An 18440-nucleotide genomic window follows, 5' to 3' on the forward strand; every position below is an offset into this window, starting at 1 on the left:
TATATTTCTGTTAATTTAGTGTCTCCTTGGGTGAATGAGTCCTGGAGCTTCCTATCCATCATCTTGTAGACATCACTCTTTCCCATTCTCTATTAATTTCCCATTCTCTATTAATTAAGATTTACTTTTTCACATTATTTTTTATGTTTAGTCTTTGACATCTTCATAGATACTATAACATGTTGGGTGTACAGCACAACTCAAGAAATGTTAATAATGAAGACATGTATTTTAAAAAAATTATAGGCTTCTGGTCAAGATGGAGTAGGTAAACACTGTGCTTGCCTCCTCTCACAACCACATCAAAAGTATAACTAAATTATGGGAGTCGCCTGAAGTCTAACTAAATTAAAGTCCTACAATTGGGGACATACAGAAGAGGCTACCTTGAGACTGACTGAGAGGATATAGAATCCATGTCACTGAAAGGGCTACTGGACAAAAAAAAGAATCATGGATTCTAAGAATAGGTATACAACTCTTTCATGGGACAGATGCTGACTCATTGTCACATGTCAATCAACATGCCTTTAACTGCAGTTATGCTGGAAAGAATGCTGTGGTCCATGGAAAGGTTACTATTTTGCCATTGATGCCAGTTATTCTGCCAGTAATACATACTCCAAGACCAGATGTAAATGAGGCAAAGCACATGTATTACATGTGAGTACTTACTGAAGTCTACACACATGGATATCAGTCTTTAGTTGTGCCTCCTTAAAAAGAACCCTCAAAGTCCTACTGACCTAGACCTGTATGACATTGTCACAGATAATGTGCAAAATCCAAATTTATTTGTGGTATTTTATGATTACCTATCTTACCCACAGTACCTCATTAGTTTTAAACAATAACATTTTGGTATCTTTTATGGAAGACATTATTCATCTGTACCTATCTAGTTGTAAAACAAGTTTTAGATTGTTTTTTTCAACAGCTTTTTCTAAGATAAAAGGATCTTAGAAAATCAGGCTTTCTTCTGATTTTCTCTTTCTGAAAGTTTCTCTTTCATAGCCGGAATGAATCTATCCTAAAAACAATAACTTTGAGAATTTAAATTTAAAAAATTACAATGAGGAGATAGTATATTTTGCTTATATTCTTTATTGTGAAGATTTTTGGAGGGAACTATATTTTGTTGTAACTTAAATCTAATTGATGAATTCTAGTGCTAGAAGCAAATACAGTGCTGGTGTTTAGTATTTATGATTTGAGAATGATGGAATATGAAGTTACATTCTCTTCAGGGTTTTTAATGAGGAAAATCTTGGAATGATTAAGTAGACAGCATTTAGTTTTTGGAATAAATGATGATTCGTTTCTATTTTCTAATTGTTTAGACTCCCCTAGAAGTGGCCCAGCAGGCTGTGGATGCAGACGTGCATGCTGTGGGTGTGAGCACACTTGCTGCTGGCCATAAGACCCTAGTTCCTGAGCTCATCAAACAGCTTAACTCCCTTGGACGGCCAGATATTCTCGTCATGTGTGGAGGAGTGATACCACCACAGGTATTTTTCATCTCCTGTATTTTTCTAGTACTATGATAGGAATCCTGAGTAACAATAGCTTATATGTAGCTCTTTAATTTGCTATACACTTTTACTTAAGGTACATTTTTTTCTAGATTTTGTGCCAAATTATTTCCTGGTGATTTTACTAAGTAAATTCTACAAAATCTAAACATGGACAATGTTGTTTTCTGTTCAAGTTACATTATAATTCATTCTGAATAATTTAATTTAACAATTTCCAAAGCTTCTGAGAGAATTACCTCCTTGCTAACTAGGACCTAGATGGAGATCTGCTTTCATCATATTCAATAAATAGTGATGATGAAGAAACAGGACAAAAGTAATAAAATCTAACAGCTGAAATAGAGAATAGTAAACACACTGTGCATATATCAGCCCCTAGACAAAGTATAGTGAACGCTCCTTTTCCTTATAATAAAGTGAGTCCTTTAGTTAGCTAATCAGTAGCATTTGCTTCTGTTTTTTTAGAGTAGCTCCTCTGTTCATTTCCTCTATGTTCCCATCCCTAAATGTTGCTCTAACTCAGAGCTATATCGTTATGTGGTCCAATAAAATCCCTTTTTATTAAACCTAATTTGATTGGGGTATAGTTTTCTTAGAGCCAAAAATATCCTAAATCAGTCATAAATGGAATTAGCCTGTCCTGAAAATTATTGGCTGAGTGGGGAAGAGGTGGATTCTTGAATAAAACTTTGGATCTTCTTAGGAGAGGAGAAGTGGATGCCAGGTAACAGTCAATTTACTAATGGGGTAGGGGACTCCTTCCATTTATTACCTTACCTAGCAGTTAAAATAATTAATTAAGACATAAGTTAGGTCTATTTCCAATCCCATTTTCAATTATATCATTTTCTTTTTTACTGAGAATGGAAAAACTATTGAATTAGAAGGACTGTATATGAGATTGTTCTAAGTAAATGATTTATACCATCTATAAATCATGTATGGCAGGAATCTATCAGTGAAATGTGATCTTATGTTCAGGTGTACAGTTTTTTCCCCCTCCATTACAACTCAGAATATACAATAGTAACTTTATATATCCCTTACAAAACGGAAAAATACATATGTATGAGGTTGTAAGACTGGTAATAATGTGGGCTAGCAAACTATTATTTATTCTTTCTAACAACACAGTTCTTAAAGGTGGAATAGTCAACATAAAACTACTTTTATTAACATACTTTTTTTCCCATAAATATTGTTTACTATTAGAGAATATAAAGGGCTTTTATTTTTTAATGCTCTCTATCTATAGAATACTTTTATCTATATTGCAGTTTTAGAGTCTATAATATTTAAGCTCTTGGGCATGATATTAAACTTTCAAAATCAAAATAATTAGGCAACATGAAATAGTGGAATTGAAATATGAGTTGAGATAAAACCACAGGCCTTTTATATAAGTAAGCTGACATTTTCAAGAAATACATTTCACACAAGTTGTTTTAACCCTCTGAAAGTTTGAATTACTTGGAACATCTGTAAATGTTTGCCATACCTTTTTCCCCATGAGTTTAAAGACTTAGGATCATTTTCTGTAATGACACACTTGAGTATTAATATGGGTATCCTTTAAATATAATCATAGAAGTCAACAGCCATGCATTTTTCTCATTATAGGTTTGTAGCACATATATAAAATGTTATTATTAGTTTGAAAGACACTTAGATTTTAAATTAGATACCACTAATATATGGTGGTTAACAAACAGATTTAGCCATTGCCATTGCAGAGCTTACAGTTTCTGCAGCCCAAATAAATAAATGTGCTTTGTTCTCACCAGTATGTGTAACTGCCATCTGGGTCTTCTACTCGAACTTGGACAGCAGTGGCTTCCAAGTATTTTAGGAAAGGTTAGTAGCCTCATGATGCCTGCTTCCATCATGAAGCAGGCAATGTAATATTCCTGGCCCAGCTCAGTGGAGGATGTTTTACAATAATAACTTTTCATATAGAGATAATTTCAAACTAATAGATAAGGTACAAAATGAAAATAGTACAAAGATCATCTGTATTCTGTTTATTCAAATTCACTTGTTTTTAACATTTTTCCCACTCTTTAAAATATATTTTACAAGGCTTATGTAAGGCCTAGGTAAGTCAAAAACCCTTTCTCCAGTTGCAACATTTCACAGTCCTCTCCCAGTTGAGTCTTCTATTCCAAATCCATAACTCAGATGTCAGGGAAAAAAAAAAAGGTATACAGCATTATTAGGAAAGTAGAAAAAGATAGCCTATCAATTTGACCAACCCCAATTTTGAGATAATTGTAATTACACATTTCATCAAACTTTCTTATTTACATTTGGATCTGTAGCACCTGCTCAAGAACAGTGACATATTTTGAGTCCCTGTATATGTCAAGTGTAAAGGGTATAAAGATGATTAGACATAATCTCTGTCCTTAGAAGTTCATAGACTAGAAGAAGCAAAGTTCAATAAGATGTATTAAGTGCCTTTTCAGAATTATAGTATTACAAGAATAGTACAAGGAAATAATAGATACAGAAAAGAAGTAGTTGGAGTTAATTAGCATGACCATGTAATTTATCCAAATGTGATCACTTTTGAGAATGAAAATAAGTGCTATTAAAAAGAGTGCTACAAAACAACAGCAACAACAACAAAACGACTTATTAAAAAATGGGTGGAGGCACTGAATAGATAGTTTTTCAAAGAAAACATACAGATGGCAAACAGGTACATGAAAAGATGCTCAGCATCACACATCACTAATTGTCAGCAAAATGCAAATCAAAACCACAATGAAATATCACCTCATACCTGTTAGAGGGCTGTTATCAAAAAAAACAAGAAATAACAAGTGTTGGCAAGGATGTGAAGAAAAGGGAACCCTTGTATACTCTTAGTGGGAATGTAAATTGATACAAGTACTATGGAAAACAGTATGGAGGTTCCTCAAAAATTAAAAATAGAACTTTTTTATGATCCAATAGTTTTACTTCTGGGCATTTATCTGAAGAAAACAAAACTATGTACCTCCGTGTTCACTGTAGTATTATGAACACTAGCCAACACCTGGAAACAACTTAAGTGACCATCAATGGATAAATGAATAAAGAAAATGTCACACACACACACACACACACACACACATGCATGCATACATATATACACAAATGTGCACGCACATACACCGGAATATTATTCAGCCGTAAAAAAGAATGAAATCTTGCTATTTACAACAATATGGATGGACTTTGAGGGTGTTATGCTAAGTGAAATAAGTAAGACAAAGACAAATACCATATGATTTCACTTATATGTAGAAAAACACCTTGGTGGTTTCCAGAGGTGGAGCATGGGTGAAGGGAGTCAAAGATATAAACTTCCAGTTATAAACTTCCAGTTATAAGTAAGTCATAGAGCTGTAATATTTGACATAACCATTAATACTATATTGCATATTTGAAAGTTACTAAGAAAACAAATCTTTAAAGTTTCTAACACAATTTTATAACTCTATATGGTGATGGATGTTAGCTGTCCGTACTGTGGTGATCATTTTGCAGTGTAAACAAATATTTAACATAAATATATAACATAATATCATGTTATACACCTAAAACTAATATAATGTTATATATCAGTTATACCTCAAAAAAAAAAAAAAAAAAAAAAGCCAATGAGAAAAAATGAGTGTTGCAACAGTAAGCACAAAGCAGAATGTCCTGGAATAAATAATCACCCTAGTGGTTGAGGATCAGAGCTTTAAAGCATGTTCTAGACTCAATGTTATAGCTACAAATATTCCAGTGTCAGAACAGCCTAAAGCCTGGAGTTGTATTTGTATCCTGGGAATATTTTCACGCAAACTTTGACTGCATTTAAAATAAACTGACAAACAGCAGCATCAACAACAGAGAATTTTTTAAAAATGAGCTAATCTTCATTATAAAAAATTTAATTTCATCATGAAACCATATTCAGAGTACCACCATTCACTAGCTACAGACAAAATACCTTGGAGTAAATGTCCTGTAAACTCAAAGCTATAACATGATGCTAAATTTAACACAAATAATGACAAGTAGTGAAAATTTAAGTGAGAGGAAATTATAATTTAGGGCTCAGAAGTTCTCAAGCAGTAGACCGTACTGCTTTCACCACAAACAAAACACTGGGTTATTTGGAAAATGGGCAGAATGTGTTTTGTTCTTTTAATGACTTGGAGTATGAGGATGATGCTAATGGCTATTAGTAGCAGTCCCAGTCAAGGAAGAATTTTTCAGCCCCAAATGAGAATTGTGTACCAGTTCAGAAAGTTTGCAGTATTTGGGACAAAGAAAAAAGAAAAGCATGTATTATCCTTGTTTCATTTCCTTGAAATTAGAAATATTGTTATTTCTATTAATTTAAACAAATTCTTTCAACAGGATTATGAATTTCTGCTTGAAGTTGGTGTTTCCAATATATTTGGCCCTGGGACTCGAATTCCAAAGGCCGCTGTTCAAGTACTTGATGATATTGAGAAGTGTTTGGAAAAGAAGCAGCAATCTATGTAACATCCTGTTTTTGTTTTAGATTTTTTTCTCAAATTTTCTTTCAGTGATGATCAAAGAAGATATTTTCAGTTTAATTCAATACGTGATAAGGCTTTCCTGAAAGCTTTACATTAAAGTACTTGACTTACAAGAATGTTGTCATATTATAAGTGTGTATGTGCAGTTTCACTTAAAAAATTATCCTTAAAAATTCTCTGTAACACACATATTCAATTCTTTACCAGAAACTCTAGACAAAGATATTCTTTTTAAAAATCATGATATTTATTTGAAATATTACTTATAAATCTATTTACTTTTTATTTTAAGGATTAAAATTTACCTTAAAAAATCAGACTAGTCTCATTTTCAATTTAGCATTATATTGATTTGAGCAATATCCATTTTATTCATATCCATATATGAATAAAATAATTACATCTATCTTGGAAAAAAATAGTGCGAGAGTATTTATGTAGGGAAATATATTGTGGTTGTGGTCCTCAGACAAACTCTACTAGAATTACCTCAGTTAGAATATTAAATCAGAACCAAAGGTTGGAACAGGAGGGAAATGGCAGAAAACTTCTTCAGGTCTGATTCACTTTCTTTCTGGGCACGAACATGTGACCTTGTTATTGCTAGGATTGGCTCAAGACCCCAGAGAGTAGATGTTTATGACTTTTCTGTAAAATGAAAGTGCTTTGGTTGTTAATATGGCTTCCTTCAGAATGATGATGTAAGCTGGGAGTATAGAAGAGCTATGGTATATATATATCTGGAAAAGGCAGTGATATAATTCAGTCCAAGTCTGAAGACCTGAGAACCAGGGGAGCCCATAGTATAAATCTCAGCCTAATGGCCAGAGAAAATAATATGAGATATTCCAGCTCAATTAGGCTAGAAAAAAAGGTGGAATTCCTCTTTCCTCTGTCTTTGTTCATTCAGGCTCTCAACAGATTGGATGATGCTCACCCACATCGGGGAGGACAATCTACTAAGTCCACTAATTCAAATGCTAATCTCATCCAGAAACATCCTAATAGACACATCCAGAAATAATATTTAATTTGGACACTCTGTGGCCAGTCAGGTTGACACATAAAATTATCTATCACAGCATCCTTATACATTGCTGGAATACACTGCTGTAGATAATGCTGCTACTGTGGAAAATGATATGACTCTTTAAAAAAACAATTACCAAATGGCCCAGAAGTGTATGTATTCGGAACAGTTGAAAGCAGGACTCGAACAAATATTTGTATACCCATATTCGGAGCAGCAGCATTCACAATAGCCAAAAGGTAGAAGCAACCCAAGGTCCAATGACAGATGAATGGATAAATAAAAAGTATATACTTAGAGTAGAATACTATTCGAGGGAAATTATGACATACAACACCATAGATGAACCTGGAAGACATTCCAACACCATAGATGAAACTTGAAGACATTCAAGTAAAATAATCCAGTCAAAAAAGAACAAACATTATATGATTTCACTTGGAGGTAACAGAATAGTCAAACTTAGAAAGAGAAAAGTGGTTGCCAGGTCTTGAGGAGAGAAGGGAATGAAGAATTAGTGTTTAATGGGTATAGAATTTCAGCTGGGGAAGACGAAAAAGTTCCAGAGATGAATGGTGGCGATGGTTGCACAGCAATGTGACTATACTTACGGCCACAGAAATATATGCTTGAAAATGGTTTATAAGATAAATTTTATGTTATGTAACTTTTACCACAATAAGAAAGTACTTAGGACAGTTTTGACATGCTACGTGTTTTATAAACATTAATCGTTACTATTATTTTTACTGAAAAAGAATGAGAAGTAAGGCATGAAACTGGGAATGTAAATGGGCCAGATCATGTATGGAGGCTTGTACAGTTAAGAAATTTGGATTTTATCCTGAAGATAAAGATAGGGGATCGTATAAAGGTTTTAACTGAAGAAATAATCTGATAAGATTCATGTTTTAGCACAGCAGCTGTGTGGAAGATGCTTTTTAACGGGGGTGAGACTGGATAAGAGTTAAGAGACATAGAAAAATGTAATAGAGAAATTCTAAGTTATCGACACAACCTGCTTAGGTGCTGCTCAGAGATGGCAACAATGGAGAGGATATCATATTTTAGAAGACTGAATCAACAGAATCTGGCTTTATCTTAAAAAAATAGGCTCTTAATTTTTAGGTATTTGCTGTGTGGAATCTGCTATGTCCCCTTACCGATTTTGGTTGTTCTTTTGTGGACATTTTTTTAACATACAGTGATTTAATGACTGGATACATGGGAATAATGTTAAAAGTAGGAAAAAGTAAAATTACCGTATTTGTTTTCTAGTGATTTTTTTTTTTTTTTTTAACACTGGAGCTGCAGAAGCTTTTCTGGCTTTGGAAGTGTACTAGCATGATGTCTTTAGGGCACTCTGAAGACATCAAAATCCTTTCTGTGCAACCTGATGGAAATTTAAGTGTTATATAAATATAATAGTATTATAGGAAGTGAGGAAGAGGTTTGAAGAAGAATTCTTTCAGAGCAAAACCTGAATGGAAATAGGAATGAGAAAGTAACCAACAGAAAATACAATGAATTCTCCTTCCTTCGATTTCCATTTCAGGAAAGGGGGATTTTTGTAATGAAGAGGAGAGATAAGAGGAGTTGTTAAAGACCTCTGGATCTATGTATCCACAAACAATATTATGCCATTAGTCACCATCACCCTCCACTAGTATCTTTAAATTCCTATCCACTTCATACTAAAAACCTTTTTAAAAAATTAAAAAGAGACCTAATAAAGCCATTTATATTAAGGCATAAATATCTATGTAGGATTGTTCATTTTACCAGGGATACTTTATTTTAAATGAGGAAAAACTTATAAAGAATATCTAAGAATACTTATTGCTATTTGGTAGATAGTAAAGATGATGATGATGATGATGGTGATGATAACTAATGTTATTTCTACTAATAGGTAAATCCTGACCCATTTCCAAAGAATTATGGATCATCCTTTAGGCCGTTAGACAAAGCTGATTTTCTAAGTAGCCTAAAGGTGAGAGAAAAAATTTTAAAAATCTGTATCTATATCCATATATATTTGTTTTTAAGGTATTGTCTAATATGTGTTTGTCTTTATGAAAAATGCTCTGAGCGCTCAAAAACATTTTTAAAGAAACATCATTTTGATTTTTCTTATTAAACAATGATATTGTTTTTCTGGTTCTCAGATTCTCATTTTATATTTTTCTATTGTACCTGTAGGTGTCTCCCTAAGTCCGGGATTCTTCTATGTCCTTGAAACAATATTTGAAATGATGCCCATCCTATAGACCTGTAGGTGCTATAAACACTCTCATAAAAAGCACATCTCTTTAATAATCTGCTTAGATGCATCTAATGTCACCCTTTGTGATCTGTGGTTAGTAAAACTTAATGTTGGTAATTGTTCACAAACTGCTGCATTTAAGTTAAAATGATTAGTTCATTAGCAGTGAAACTAGAATATGACCTCGGATATGAGATTATTATTGAATTTTATTTAGTAAATCCATCCCTAATTCACACTGACTCATTTTAAATAAGTCAAATAAGCATTGTATATGTCTACAGAAGAAAGACATTTTGTTGTTCAATTCTTTCTGTGAATGGAAAGCTTAAGCTAGAGCTTGCTTAGAAGGGTAGAAGAGTAGAGTAACGATAATGATATTCTCTGGCTTTCTAGACTGTATTTACCTGATTTCAGTGTGTCTCATTGTCCCCTTTAGTTTTGTCATTCTAATTAGACCATGTGGTCATCAAAGCAATGTTAATGACACTATTCTGTCAGAATAAATGATTATCTAGACAGTAAATTTTGAAGGACATTAGGCAGATGGCCCTTTTTGTCACTAACATGTTCTTTGGTTTAAAGCATCAAGACCTGTAAAATTGTAGATATATCTGCTAAAGGACTAATATTGAATCGAACATTTAAATTTATTTTAAAAGCATTGACTGAGTGGCCTTTTGCTAATTGTGCACAAGTCGTACACTGCCCAGCTCCAGGGGGAGCTATTTACTTTGTAGTTACACACTGTCGTAGTTCTGCATACTTTGTGTTGCAATTTTTCATCTTAAAGGAGGGGTAATGATAGAGCCCACGTAAAATGATTGTTTTAAAGATTAAATGAAATAATGCATATAACCTGCTTTGAACCATGAAACATACAGTAACAAATGAATAAATGTTTTTCTAGAGTAATTATTATACTTTATGCTAGCCTAACTGCTAGCCCTTGGAAATAAAAATAATATATGCATATAACATGGTTCTTCTTAAAGAGCTGGTAGCCAATTTGCAGAAGATGAACTCATAAAACTGACTACATGTTGTAAAGAAGGTTTCCCCATAGTGCTGTGAGAACACAAAAGGAGTTGCTAATTTTCTCCCGTGGGAGAAATGAAAGCTACAAAGTGGAGGCAACAACTAGAGCCCAAAACAAGGAAGGAACTAAAGTGGGCAGAGGCATGACTGTGCGTAACAGAGGTCTGAGGTAACAGAGCATCATGGAAATGGAAGCAGTTGATGTGGTTGAAGCATGAAATTCATGATAAAGTTGAAATAAAGGATATGTATATTACTATTTAACATATCACTGTGAATTCTTTCTTAAGAATCGATTTCCTTCAGATAGTTCTCTGATTTCAAGTAGAAGATATTTGTATATTGAAGTAGCCAAATAATTCTATACTTTTTTAAAATTTGAGATACAAACTATTTTTCTTCACATCCTTTCTATAACTAAGGCCTTTGTGATGGATAATAGCTTTCTCAAGTGCCATTGAAGCAGGCACAGGGAGACATTTTGCATTTCCTTTCTGCCTAGGGTTGACCAAGGAGTTTATTTCTCAAATTGTGGCTGATGGCCCACTTGCTATGAAATCCTGTATGATTGCACATAAAAATGTACTTTAGCTCAGAATAGATCTCTTACTTTCAGTCTACTTCCTAAATCCCACACTCAAACCCAGGGTCACCACGTTGTACTAAATACGTGTTATTGGTCACCAAGAAATCTGTTAACTGGATCACTGGAAAATCATTCCATTTTCAGAGGAAAAACAAACTTTTCAGATATGTGCTTCATATGTGCTATGATGTCAAGACCTCACTTGATGTCAAAAAGTTCTTGGAAACTGCAACTTTAAACAAAGCAATGTATAATGAAACCAATTTTACCATGGGCTAATTGATATAAACAAGAGTTAAGTTTCTATGACATATTTCTGGTCACGAAAACATCACCAAACTTCTAAATAAATACTCCGAACACCTCTAATATGAAACATTGAAATAAATGTGAGGTATACATGCATTTAAGAAAAATTAATAAAAACAAGGTAATTGTTTTCCAACCTGCTTATTCCAGTTCAGGGGTGTAGGTGGCTAGAGCCCATCTTGGCAGCTCGGTGCCCAAGGCTGGACACCCTGGGCAGGATACTCGTCCATCACAGGGCCACTCACACTCACATACCTACACTCAGACTGGGACAATTTAGACATGCTGAGTCACTTAACGTGCGCATCTGTGGAACGTGAGAGGAGACCGGAGTAACTGGAGAAAGACACAGGAAGAGTATGCAAACTCCCACGGACAGTGGCCCCAGCGGGGAATCGACTTTTTTTCTTCATCAACATTATAATGAAATAACACTGAAGGAGACGCTTTTATTTAAGGACCTACTGTACTTGAATCCGCAGCATCAGTCATATAACGAGATGGTGTCTGCAACAGGCCAAAAAATTAAGACAAGCTGTGTTTACTGGCTCTTGAGTGAGAGAATTCGATCACTTACCCAAATGAAGAGACATTTCTCTCTGTGAACAAGGCTTTTTGACTGGAAGATTAGAGGATTTATTTTGATCATCAATCAAAAAAAATGGGCAGAAAAGGATTTTTTTTTTTGTTCAAGATTCAAAGTGATGTTTCTGTCCTCCAAAATGCCAGACCTTATTGTAGATGACATTTGAGATAATTTTAGAATTCGTTTGCTAAGAATCCAGTTAAGGATTCTTTAAATATTTCATTGTTATCCAATCGGTGAATATGAATCATTCTGCAGTGGAGTTAAAATGGTTCTGTGAAATATCATTCCTCGATCTTTTTTTCTGAAGTTGTAGTCAATTGGAATTACCGTGATTTACTTGATAGAAAATAGCACGTTATTCACTCAAATGTTTTGACTCATCAAAGCCTCTATTCAGTTGGACAATAAATTTGTAGACCAAAAAGAGTAATACTCAATGAGTATGATGTCAAAGATGCTGCCCCAAAGTATATTTTCCTGCATGCTTAGTTGTGCTGGAAATTCCTTTAACAGTAGTCTGCATCTTTATTCCAGTTAGAAATGAGAGTAAACTGTAAATAACTCTGGGAGAGGTATTAACAATGTTTACAGATTCTTTTTACACATATACATTTTGATCTGGGAGACATTATAAAAGAGCTAAGGGTGTAGAAAAAGTATTTGTGTAATAGAACTGGGGAAGGAGCAGAGCAGAAGGGAAGGTTGAGGCACATTCTTATGATGGGTTTTTCAGAACAATGTGAAGTTGGCAGCAAAATTTTTTTAATTGCCTGTGTATAGTTTATACTTTCATTTGCCTTACTATCCCACTCTTAATTCTCAATGAAAATATAGCTTTACTGAACCCAAATTTGGTTTGAAAACAAGGAGGGCACAACATATATATCATAGGACATTTCCTGAAGAGAATGTCGACAACCGTGCTCTCCATAGAAACCAAGAGTGGAAAGAAAATAGTGTGCTAAGGAATGCTGCACGTAAATCTCCTCTGTATAGAGGAGATTTGACAGCATTTCTGCTGTCAAATTCTTTATTTTCATTAAATAACTTAAGTATTTTTAACAGATGTGTATATGTGTATTTGTGTATGTACCTTGTGTGTGGGGAGGAGGGCGGGGGAGTGGACTAAAAGGAAACATTTTTTACTTTATATCTTTGCTGAGAGTCCGTAAAATGATATTGAAGATGTGTAGGTGATGTGGAAGTAACTTAATTATGGGTATGGACAGGTATAAGGTTTTCTATTCTAAGATTCAGATTCCAATTTGCAAATACATTTCTCTTTCCTGCTTTCTGTCCACTTGATCGAATTTCTGATCTAGTCTTTTATGGTTGTGCACCTAAGACTTAGCATCTCATCTCAATTTCAGTGAACATATTGAGCTGTGAAAAGAGCAAGAACTTGAACATAAGAGCGACCCAGGTTCTAGTTCTATTTCAGCCTCTTGCCAGATGTTGGATTCTGTGCAAGTTATCTATTTGTCCTGCTGAGCCTCAGTTTCCTTAATACTTTAATATCCTCTTTGAATGTTTTTTATATGAATGTGTGAGTCAGAGTAAACACTGAAAAATTTTAGTTTTAATTCTCTAAGGGAGAGAAAAAATGTGTGGTTTATCCAATAAGGCAATGAATAAAATTTTTCATTCAGTTAAGACTGGAAGGAAAAAAATCAGATTTTTTATTTTACCTTGACTATTAAAGATATCGGAGGACACTAGTAGATAAAGTATGTTATTTATTTAATCTGTATCCAAAGTGTGGATTTGTGATATATAGAAATCTACAGCAGCACCTCCAAAGTAAGCTCTGCTAATGAATTTGATTTGCGTCACCTTGTCACTTTAGAAACAATATCATAAATATAAATGACAAAGTCCCAAGGAAAGACAACAGACATGCCACTTTGCTAGCTTTCGCAAAAGCTAATTTTCCATGCACTCTCTAGTGTATTAAAAAAATGAAATGTAACATCAGCATTGAAGGGTGTCTCCAGATGGCCTCTTATTAACTACTGAGGAGGCTGCTTCTAGTCTCCATCAACTGCACACATCGCAGCAACAATTTTCACCTTTACATGCAATCAGTTATTATTGTTGGGTAAGATACTAAATGATAAGTTGGAGGATTGTTCCTTGAAATGTTTTCTGAAATACCGTGTGTATGATATCGTTCACATGACCACAAATCTGGATTTGTTCTTTTTACTTGAAGGTCAGACAATGTTGGTTTGAAAGCTTGGGAGCTTCACAGGTGAAATCTGGAATTGGTCCCATATGTGGAAGGCAAGGAGCAGTGGAAAAAAGAGGCATATTAGTCCAGATTGGTAGGTGGCAGTTTTAATAAACAAGAAAACTTACATATAAAGCTTGTCTTGGGCGCCTGCAAGAGAAGTAGATCTTCACACCAACCAGCCGGAATCTTAAGTTTATACAAAGTTTATATGTGTTCAGTCATGTATACCGACTGGTCTCAACAACATCTTACTCTCTCAAGGCTGAGCCCTTGAAACGGCTCTGGCTATAGGAACAGTGGGCAGAACGTACATTCCACAGTTGGGAGAGAATGGGGAGCCTTTGATTGCCCAGATCTGATTTGAGGGTCAACTTGTGGTCACGGGCCCTTAAAAACCTCCTCCAACAGAGGGATAATCCAGAAGATATAGGAACTGACTAAAACACAGTGAAGAAGGCCCAGGATACTCTGAATATCTTTAGAATACAGGAAAATCTAGTTGTTTATTCAGGGAACTGTGAACTGGGTACTACAACAGCAGATGGGGCCAAGGAGCTGAAATGGACAAGCACAATTCCCTCGAATTCAATTTTACCAAGGCATGTGACATTTTCCATAGTCTATTCTTTCCCCTCTCCTTTTCTAACAGATAAGAAAATTGACACTTAGAAGGGTAAAGTAAGTTCCTGAAAGTTTCACAGGCAAATTGTGGTGAAGCAATGAATGAGCCCTCAGATGTCTATATTAAGCTAACAGTGTGAAGCAGGACAAATTGTCAACAGCCTCTGCACTGCAGCCAGAAGTCACCTCAGTGTCTTTTGTTTATCCTAGGAAATTCTACCTATTTTCCTTCCATCTTCTCCCTAATCTTCCAGTTCAAACTCTCCTATCTGTGTTCAGACAAGCCAGACTCTGAATATGGCCCTTTTGGATCAGTCCTGCCATGTCACCATTTACGTACAGATACAAAACTTTTCTCTCATGTAACATAAGTGACAGACACCTATATAAAATGCAAACAATATGAAAATAGGTAGAGAAAATGTGAAAATCCTTCATCTCAGTCTCCAGGTATATTTGCTATAAAATGTATGTGTAGAATTTATGTATGCTTTTACACTGTTTTTGTATAAATAGGAAAATTCTATATGTGTGGTTCTTTGAATTGTCTTTTATAAAAATTTAATATGTCTTGTATCAATGTGTACGGCACCCCATTCTTTTTAATTCTCCATGACATTTCAGAACTATGATTATGAAACAGCTCTTCTACTGATTAATGTTCGGGTCGCTTCAATGTGCGCACCTATCTTAATACTAATTTCAAATTGACTCTCAGGATCGATATTGTTGGTTTGATGCTTTTTAACATTAATACTCATCGTTCTGTTAAAAAATAGAAGTTCCCTCTCTGTGCTCTAAATTTTAAGAGAAAAGCTGTACTGCTATAGCAGCATGGTCATTCGTCTTGGTCATAAAAGAGGGAGCAAGGTGGCCTTGCTTCAGGTGAGCAGTAATCAGGTGATATGCTTGGAACTTTCTCTCAGACGGCTTTATCTATGTCCACCTCTCCTAAGATAGGTAGTCTCTCCAAGTACTTTGAAGTACAAGAGAAACCTCACTTATGGAGGCCTGAAAAACCAACACAAGTAATATGATTATTCTTTAATTTTACTTTGAGTTGGAAACAAAAAGGGATTGTTTTGGTAATGCACTTTGGTCTCTTTGTCTTTTGAGGTTTTGCAACTTCTACTTCCTGCCTTATAGAGACAATCAGTAAAGCAACAAGACTGACAAAAAGAAGGGAGTCTGGCATTCCAAATATTTGATCAAGAATTTCCCCAAACACCAAAATAATTTACTCATGATATTTTCAGCTTGTTCTGGAGTTTTAATTTCATAAGAGAGATCAGAGCTTTAAAATCGGAGGCATCTTTCAGAGGGTAAACACAAGGGGAGAGGCTCATTGTTTAAGAAGGTTGACAGAATCCTACAGAGTAGAACTGACTGCAGCCCCGCAGAGTCCAACCCTTTGGCATCAGCTCTGAGGGGCAACAGAGTCAAGTATATTTAAATGTCCCATTTCTGTTTCGCTGCCTCTTTTGTATGTTTTGTTTCATGAAATTGCTCCCCTCAGCCAAAGGGCACTTAATTTAAAAAAATTTATTAATAATGTTTATGATGACACACAGAAGATGCCATTCCCCATCCTCTCTTGATCATTAGTTCCTACCTATCCAAACATTCTGCTTGTTCTTGTAGATTCCCCTTTCTATTCTTTCATAAATTCCAGTCCCTCTTGTTATAGCTCTTTGCAAATAAGTGTTGCCTTCACCTGTAGTACACTTTCTCTTAATCTCTATCGTTTTTTCAATGTTAAGCAAAGATCCTGCCTCCACTCTATATTCTGCCTATATTTTTTCATCTTTCCCCATGTATTCATGGAATATTGAGCTTCATATTCTATTAGAGCATTTACTAATTGGTATTGTTTGACTCTGCTCTTAGAAAATAGACACTAAATCTAATTCACATTGATTTTCTCCAGTCTAAACAGAGAGTACGTAGGTGCCCAGTAAATACTGTAGAATTAAACTTCTCAGCTGATTTTGCATTCATGCTTCCTGTCTTAGAATTTATCCATTTGTTGGATGCTGTTTTTTTTCCTGTTTGCTAATATTTCTCTTTTCCTAGACCATGAGTTAATTTTCAGTAGTGATCTGGTTATGTAGTGCCCGGTTTCTCTGACTCAGTCTCTGGTCTTAATGTCTTCATTCCAGTTCTAATTGATATCCCTGATTTCTAAGTCTGTATACTACTAGACTTACAAAGTTGAAGGAGGCTTAATTTGTACTATATTACTAGTCTTTTTCCATACTGAGTCACTTTCCTCATTAAATATGGAAAGAGTGATTTAACCTATTTTGCAAGGTAATATAATGATTAAGTGAAGTAAAGTGCTTTGTGAACTGTCAATCATCATACAAAATGATGTTATTAATAGTCGATTGTAAGCTCTTTGTTTGTGAAATGTACCTTAGACTGTGTGGCAGGTTGTGTCTATTGCTTACGTGCCAGCTATCTGCTTCCTACAAGTTTCTTCATGCTTTCTTGGCTGAAAATGCCTAAATATTCTCTTTGCCAAATCTCTAGCAACTAGGACTTGGGCAATAGGCCCAGTTCTAGCCCAATGAGACTTGAATGGAAACAGGCTCTATGGTTTCTGGGAAATATTTAACTCCCAGATTTAAAAAAAAATGCACAAAAATAAAACCCTGTATTATCTGCCTTGCTGTGATTGCTGGGAGCTGTGATGGCTATCTTGCTACTGCAAAGGAGAAAGCCAAAAATGAGAGCCAGTAATTTAAAGGTGGCAGAGCAGAAAGCTTTAAGTAACATGGATCTCTGATTCTACACAAACCCTGGAACTGCCTTGCCTCCAGAACTTTAGTTATGGAGGAAAATAACTGTTCTTATCAATTAAACTGATTTTAGCTGCATATTCTGTTCCTTGCACCCAATAAATCCTAACTAATACTAATATATACTCCTATTGTATCCTTCACAGTGTCAAGACCAAGTTTAGGTTCTTGTTTGATTATAATTATACTTATCTTCACTGCATATTTTTGTGAAATGGGTATTCATGTTCTTAGACTCCTTGCAAAAATCAAGAAATTGCGCCCCAGGAAAACAGACCGTACAGATTATATGATAATGTCATTAGCAGGACTCTACAGGCCCAAGGCCTAAAATAAACTAGACTTAAATTGAAAGCAGGCATGCTGTAGACAAAATACAAAGATTCAATGAAAATTAAAACTATAATCCAGGATAGTGCTTCCAACTATAGCTCTGCAGACTGGAAATGCAGTTTTGCAACCTCTTGCTTAAATGGCTCCCCCACGTGCTTCATCGTGGTAACTGCTTGATTCTTCTTTACTTTCTTGTCCTCTTTCTCATTCCTGGGGTCAGTGTATCAAATTTATGTAATTTAATGGGCTATATAATAATTTGAATTTGAACGACTAACCACAAATATGTTCCAAAACACTCAAAATCGTGCGTTTGCTTTCTAAGGAGACTGCCCTTGGAAAATCCCAAGGCTATTATTGAAAACCTGTGTCACCTAAAGCAATCCATCTAAAATTGTTTTTTGGGTTACAACCATAATAGAAATTGCTTCGAATACATTTTACCAGTTGAATAATCTTCGTTGTTAAAGCTTTGCTTTCTAATTCTGTCCTAGCCAGCAATTAACTCTTAGTGTGAAGAGAAAATTTTGCTTCAATGACTGACAAATGCCCTTA

The 18440-nt window shown here is 34.8% G+C and overlaps 1 protein-coding gene across 5 annotated transcripts in view; it reads left to right on the forward strand.

Moving 5' to 3' along the window:
* MMUT (methylmalonyl-CoA mutase) overlaps window positions 1-9911 on the forward strand; it is a 36049-nt gene extending 26138 nt beyond the window's left edge. For 2 of the 5 annotated variants that reach the window (XM_039853240.1, XM_039853241.1), the window contains 3 exons: window positions 1341-1508; window positions 5934-6058; window positions 8410-9611. In XM_039853240.1, coding sequence (XP_039709174.1) covers window positions 1341-1508; window positions 5934-6058; window positions 8410-8452 — 336 coding nt within the window. In that variant the 3' untranslated portion in view covers window positions 8453-9611. Of the gene's footprint in view, window positions 1-1340; window positions 1509-5933; window positions 6209-8409 lie in introns of those variants that run through there. The other 3 variants (XR_005650752.1, XM_039853243.1, XM_039853242.1) reach the window with 3 other exon arrangements.
* The last annotated feature ends 8529 nt before the right edge of the window (window positions 9912-18440 follow it).

Source organism: Pteropus medius, unplaced genomic scaffold (assembly GCF_902729225.1).
Source record: "Pteropus medius unplaced genomic scaffold, Ma_sr-lr_union100, whole genome shotgun sequence".
Lineage (NCBI taxonomy): Eukaryota > Metazoa > Chordata > Mammalia > Chiroptera > Pteropodidae > Pteropus > Pteropus medius.